Genomic DNA, 6,767 nt, shown 5'->3' with positions numbered 1-6,767 from the left:
CCCTCTCCCTCCCTCCCTCTCCCTCTCTCTCTCTCCCCCTCCCTCTCTCTGCATGTGTGTGTGTGTTCCTCTTTCTGCTTTGCACCAGGCAAAAACAGTCTTTGTTTGGAAGCAGTGGTGCCTTGCCAGAGCTTCACCCCTCTGGGGCAGAAAGCACATGCAAGCCAGGGAGGGTGAGGGAGCATTATTGTGTCAATCACAAAGGAGGTGCACTCAGATGTGTCAGCCAACGGACATATGCTCTGGCATCAAATTGCTGGAGGAGTTTTCGAGTCTGTTAACTTACTCAGAATAACCGATGAGCTTCAAGGGAGCTTTTCCATAAGGGTTCCTTCGCTTTTAGATGGATTATCTCAGCGACTCAGCTTTCAGGGGCATTCTGAGACATTGGGTGGTTCTGGCCAAACTATGACGTCAGATATATATTCCAAGTTTTTGAAGGAGGAGACAAAGGGAATGAAAACAAATCTGTTCACTTGACGGTTTGCTGCAAATTGTGATTCTGGCTGCTGCTGTAGAACAGAGCAGAGCAGAGCAGAGCAGAGCAGAACAGAACAGAACAGAACAGAACAGAACAGAACAGAACAGAATATAGAATAGAATAGAGCTGGAAGGGACCTTAGAAGTCTTCTAGTCCAGCCCCCCGCTCAAGCAGGGGAACCTATACCATCTCAGACAAGTCCAGTCCCTTCTTAAAAAACTCCAGTGATGGAGTGCCCACGATTTCTGAAGGCAAGCTCTTCCACTGGTTAATTGTCTGCACTGTTAGGATGTTTCTCCTTAATTCCAGGTTGCTTCTCTCTTTGATCATTGTTTCTTGTCCTTCCCTCTGGTGCTTTGGAGAATAATTTGACCCCCTCTTCTTTGTGGCAGCCTCTCAATAACTGGAACACTGCTATCATGTCACCCCTATTTCTTCTTTTCTTTATACCAGGGGTCCCCAACCCCCAGTCCATGGACCAATACCGGGCCATAACATACCAGCAGCCGGTCCGCACAAAAAAGCAAAGCACCATCCGCGGGATGCAGGCAGCACACAAACCATGCACTCTCTCCATGGAACCGGTCTCTGGTGGCCAAAAGGTTGGGGACCTCTGCTTTAGACTAGCCAAACCCAAGTCCTGCAGCCATTCTTCATATGTTTTAGTCTCCAGGCTTTTCAACTTTCAACTCAAAAAGCAACCTGTTTTGCATTTTAAGTAGCTCTGCGGGATTAAAATATGTTTAAATGTTTTTGCAATGGTTCTCTAATATAGAGAGAGTGCTGTGTATGAGTTTTAGTGACCTTGCTGGCTGTTCTGTTGACATGAGCCAACCAACTGAGTGAGTAAAAGGAGAAAAAACAGCTCAGTTCTGGCCTTGAAGGGCAGCTGTGCTGTCACAGGCCTGATGAGCTGACCTGGCTACTAGCCAGGCTGATGTAGGGAGATTTTTGAGACAGCATTTCCTTTGGTCCAGACTGATACATTGGTTTTGGAGACACATTTAGAGGAGCAGAACTTCAAGGTCTTTGTAAACTCATATGTAGCTGGGCAGTTGAAGACTGTGGCCAGGAGGGCCTTTGCTCACTTCATCTTATGGCCCTTTTGGGAGCAAAAGTATCTTGCTTCCTCATCATTCTGCTTGGACTATTGCAATATTCTGTACACCAAGCTGCCTTGACCACCACTTGGAAGCTAAAGTTGGTCCAGAATGCAGCAGCCTGATGGTTTGCAGGAACACATTATATTGGTTGCCAGGAATATATTACATTGGTGCTCTGTGCTCTGTACAGGTTACCTGTTGGCTTTTGGATACAACTCAGGCGTTGATTTTAAAGTGCCCTATTGTTTGGCACTGATGCATTTTGAGGATCACTTCTTCCAAACAGAATTAGCTACTGTATTGGGTAGGGTTAGGGTTAAGCATTCCAGAAGAAACTGCTGTTGGTTTCCCATTTTTGCAGAGTTGGGTGGGTGAGAATTGCAAATAGTGCTTTTTAGTGATTAAGCCCGTATTTTTACCGTATTTTGGAAGAGCTTTCCATTGCAGAACATGTTGATGATGATGATGATGATATCCATTCAATCATGTCCAATTCTTGGTGGTTCTATGGGCCAGGTCTCTCCACATCTTCCAATCTTGTAGTACTTCTTTAAGTTGTTCTGTGTTCTGGATGGCGTCAGCTTTGACGGTGTCCAGCCACAGTGTTCTTTGACAGCCTGGTTTCCTTTTACCACTAACTCTTCCATTGGAGAACATATTTATCCCAAATTATTAGTTTTCCAGAGGCTATTGAAAATGGAACAGTTTCAGATAGCTTATGGGAATTTAAACAACCAATTGAATATTTGTTGTAATGTATAAATATTTTACTTCATTAGTCTCTCATCATGAACATTTTAGTTGCCTTCGGTTGTGTTTTGTTGTAAAATGTCAAGAGACTTCATTGTTATAATCTACAAATTGATTGAGTGAATGGATAAACAAAATTCTATCTCAATTTTCCAGGATATTTCAGGAAGTAGGAAGCTTTGAGTTGTGTGTATTAAAGCCTCATTTGATCCTCCTTGAACTATCCCTGGACATGATTATTTTCCCTGCTTCTTCCCAGCATGAATGGGAAAGGGAAGATGGAAAAAAAACCCATAATCAGTGTCTATGATAGGTAAAATCTGTATTAGTGGCAGAAGCAGTCTCTTAATCCTGTTTTGATTTAGATTCTGCTGAAAACAGTCTGAGATGGACCTGCACTTTTAATGAAATTTACATTTCTAATTTCCTTTGACGTGTGTTCCTTCATTAATCCAGAACATAGTGGAGTTCCCTCCAATTATCTCCAAGGAGTTGTTTGTCCTGAAATTTGTACATATGTGTGTATATGAATATGTATGTATACATGTGTTAATATATCCTTATCTGATAAACTGTTTTACTTTGCTTCCATCTTTTAGGAACCACTGAAGATCTCTTCCAAGATTCAGAAGGACAGGAAGGATCTGAGTTACCTGAACACCAGTTTTCAGACTTGGAAGAGTCTGGTGATGATGATGATGATGTTGATGATGATGATGATGATGATGACAATGATGAAGAAGAGGATGAGGAGGAAGAAGAGGAAGAGGAGGAAGAGGAAAACCAAGAGGAATCACTTGGAAAGCCTTCTGAAACAAAGAATACTTTCCTTCCAGGGAACTTTCCAAGAAGTTCTCTCCCTTCCCAGGAGAAAGGCACCAAGACAACCTTGTCCGCAGTGGAAGATATTCCTTCTGGCAATGAGAGTACTGTTCGTTGTTCCCAGACTGCCTCCTTAGAGCCTGAAATGAAATGGTCAGCTGACAGCTGTGAAGTTGCTGTGTGCCACAGCTTGTTAAGACTTCATCGACCAGCTCAGTCCTCCAGTGCACTCTCAACTTTGGCTGAGAAGGAATCTGTTAGAAGACCGCAGATGCTCTTAGCAATGGATTTGTCAGTCTCCAAAGATATCACGCCTAGAAGGAAGTGTTCCCCAAGCAAGGACTGTGGGATTAGCAGTAGTGGAAACAACCAGTCCTTGACTCGAAAGCATCTGTTAACCAAAAATGAAACTTCACCAAAAAGATTGTCATATACTGGAGAAATGCCCTCCAGTCACCAAGCTCTGCGAGAGTCATTTGTCTTCTGTAATTCATCACCAAGACTTGAGATCTCACCAAGCAGATACCTTTCTTCAAAGACAGAGCTCTCATCACCCTTATACCTTCGGCCAGCAAGAGGGATTTCTCCGGTGAGATGTGTCTCTCCAAGTAGGGAAATGCCATCATCTAGATACTTATCTCTGAAGAAAATGCTGTCCCAGAGCTATTCAGAGCCACCTTCATGGTATCCATCCCCAGGAAGAGAAGAGTTGCCTTCTCAGAGCCAAGTGGCAGCAGATGAAAAAGTACAAAACTTAAGTAAAACTCAGTATGGAATATCATCTTCAGTGCCTCTACCTCACAGGTCCCTTGACAAGGATATAGAGCTGCATGAAGACCTTAAGCTGGTAAGCTGTGCTTGGAGATGGGTAAAATCTGGTCCTCCAGATGTTTTTTTCATTGCAACATCTATTGTCTCACATCACGGGCCATGCTGGCTAGGGATGATGGGACATAAAGGTCAGCAATATTTGAAGACCCATATATTGCCCATTCCTGCTTTACCTCCTTGCTCTTCAAGTGGTGGGTCAGGAATTTGGAAATGGATATTGCCCAGCTTAAGATCAAAACTGTCATTTTCATGATGTGCTCTTTTGGGGTGTGAATTTTTTTTGTTTTCTGTTGTGTTTTAACACAGAGCACAGAAAGAGAGAAGGATAACCACATACAATGGAAGATGTTCTTTTAGTTTGTCTCCTTTGAGTCATCTTGTTTTTCTAAATTAAGAAATTAAGAATTGTTTTTTTAAATTAAGAGTCATCTTGTTTTTCTAAATAAGAATTTTCTAAATTAAAAAACCCAGTATTTTGTGTCCACAACTGTATACTCCAGACTTAAAGAATTGACTTTTTATATGCCTCTTGTCATTGCAGAAGACAGAGTCCAGGAGCCCAACAGTTTCACCAGGCATCATTCAACATCTCTATTTCAGACCTTTGCAATCGCTCCATGAAGTACCCATTCATGCTCCAGATCGAGTGGAAGACCATATTTTTAGTCATCTCCCTTTGCACTCCCAGCAATTACCCAGGAGCCCTTGCCCGATGATCCCAATTGGGGGCATCCAAATGGTCCAGGCAAGGCCCAGCAGCCATCCCAGCTTGGGGCATGGATCAGTGATGTCCCTGCAGGCCAGCTACTTTGAACTTGGTGGTAGCACTTCTGAATTCAGCCAGATGAAAGTCAAGGGCAAAGAAACTCCAAACAGATATGAAGCTCCTTCTTCATCGGCCACTTCGCCACTTCAAAGCGGCATCTACATGGAAGAGAAAACAAGGACTAGTGAACTTCATCAAATACGATCCAAGGAGGGATACAGGGTAAAAAAGTGTAGTTCAGAGCAGGAGAGTTGTACGGCCACTCAGATGAGTTCTTGCTCAACGGGGGAGTGTTCTCCAAAGCCTTTGGCTCATGGGGAAGGACCCTTCACCAAGAAGGGGGAGAAACATGGTGGCAGCTCATGTACTACTTTCAGATCCACCTGCACTTTTATTTCAAGCATCCCCACGCAGTCACTGGACCGAAGCAGCAGCATGGGCTGCCTGTTGGAACATTCATTCAGCCAGTCCTCTCACCAGCTCTCCACCAGGAGAAGGAACCTGTCAGGAGAGCCAGCCCCACAAGCAGGGGCACCTAGGAGAAGAAGTCCATCCTTGGAACAGGCTGCAGGCTTTGGCTTAGCACAAAGCAGAGTGGAGAACAGTACAGGAAATACTTAAGCTCCTGCTCTGTCCTTCTCAGCAACTTCTCAGATGTTAACAACAGACCTTGGTCAGTGCTGTTGGTTTTAGAGTAAATCATTGCTACAGGAAGGTCCCTTTCGTGTAGAAAAATCATGCTCGCTCCCTCCATTTTACTTTCACATTTCCTTGTGCCTTTATCAATGCCCCTTTTTGTTGTGGTTGCTTGACATGCACACACACATACACACACACACACACACACAAAACTGAAGCTACAAGTGTTTTACACACTTGAAAAGGCGTTAATCACCCATGCCTCTCCATTGCCATTAACCATGTCTGTTCCAAGGAACTCCGATAAATGCAGACAGGAAAGAGTCAAGAATCTTTTCCAAAGGATGCACTGAAAACTTCTACAAAAATTGACACCTCTTCAGAGATACTGATTAGGGAAAAAAAAATCTGCTCCCCTGTACAGAAGTTATAATCCCCCATCCCTATTTATTACATGGTTTATTTAATATGTGGTGAAGTGCTTGTTATTTTATAATGGTTCTTTTTTATTATTATTTGCATTATTCTGATTGCCTGTAAATGTGCTTTAAGGACAGCTGTGACTGTTCTGATGGGGAGGGGGGAGAAGTGTTTACCCTTGAATTGTTGATGAAATTAGCACTTACTTTGGGGAGGTATTAATGGCAGTGAAAATAATTCTGTCTCCCTGCCCTGAAAAAAAAGGGGGGGGAGAGGGAGAGAGATTGGTGATCTCAGCAGGTGCCTCCCTAAATACAACCCACAAAAGCACTTTTTAAAAAGGGACACACAGACATATGAAGGGTTATCCCCTTTTAAGAAAAAATAAATAAATTGGAAGGAAATAGAAATATATTGAATGTAAAAAAAAATATGTTCTGAGAATGGTGTGGATCTGTTCTTTCTGGCAGCCATTCTTGCTTTAATGCTGACATTCCACGTTGCTGCTGCTTAAATCCATGTGCACACAATCCTAAAGGGTGCTTTTTACCAGCCATGGAAGTCGGCTGGTAAACGTTGGCTGAGACTTAGTTGAGAATCTTTTTTTGTTTTCTTCTGCTCCTGGAATCTTAGTGTTCGAAAATGTGCTCTCAAGTATGAGATACATAACCTCAGATTTAGAAATATGTCTCTCCTTTAAAAAAAAAATTGTCCCGAGTTTCTTACACCAATTTTTTTTTTTTTTAAAAAAAACAAAACATCCAGACTTGACCCTTCCATTTTTGGAAACTAGTGCAGAGAAGAAAGAAACCTTAGTTTCTTACTTATAAAACGGATTCCATTGGAGCTGTCTTCTGCACAATGCACATGTGGGTGAGCAAGCTCTAAGGAACCCATGATGGGTGTTGAACCAGGACTTCGGTGTGGTACAAGCCATTAGCAAGGGTCTTCCCAC

General features: G+C 42.9%; 1 protein-coding gene across 1 annotated transcript in view; it reads left to right on the top strand.

Moving 5' to 3' along the window:
* The window catches only part of HIVEP3 (human immunodeficiency virus type I enhancer binding protein 3), a 50,540-nt gene extending 44,964 nt beyond the window's left edge, over positions 1-5,576 (top strand). The window contains exons 5-6 of the mRNA XM_029285303.1: positions 2,934-4,003; positions 4,529-5,576. Of these exons, the coding sequence (XP_029141136.1) occupies positions 2,934-4,003; positions 4,529-5,374 (1,916 nt within the window). The 3' untranslated portion in view covers positions 5,375-5,576. The remainder of the gene's footprint in view (positions 1-2,933; positions 4,004-4,528) is intronic.
* Positions 5,577-6,767: the final 1,191 nt, after the last annotated feature.

The sequence above is a fragment of the Protobothrops mucrosquamatus genome, unplaced genomic scaffold (assembly GCF_001527695.2).
Source record: "Protobothrops mucrosquamatus isolate PMUCROS unplaced genomic scaffold, P.Mucros_1.0 scaffold1486, whole genome shotgun sequence".
Classification (NCBI taxonomy): Eukaryota; Metazoa; Chordata; class Lepidosauria; order Squamata; family Viperidae; genus Protobothrops; species Protobothrops mucrosquamatus.
Note: the sequence above shows the minus strand (reverse complement) of the source record. Positions and strands in the feature narration are given on the sequence as shown.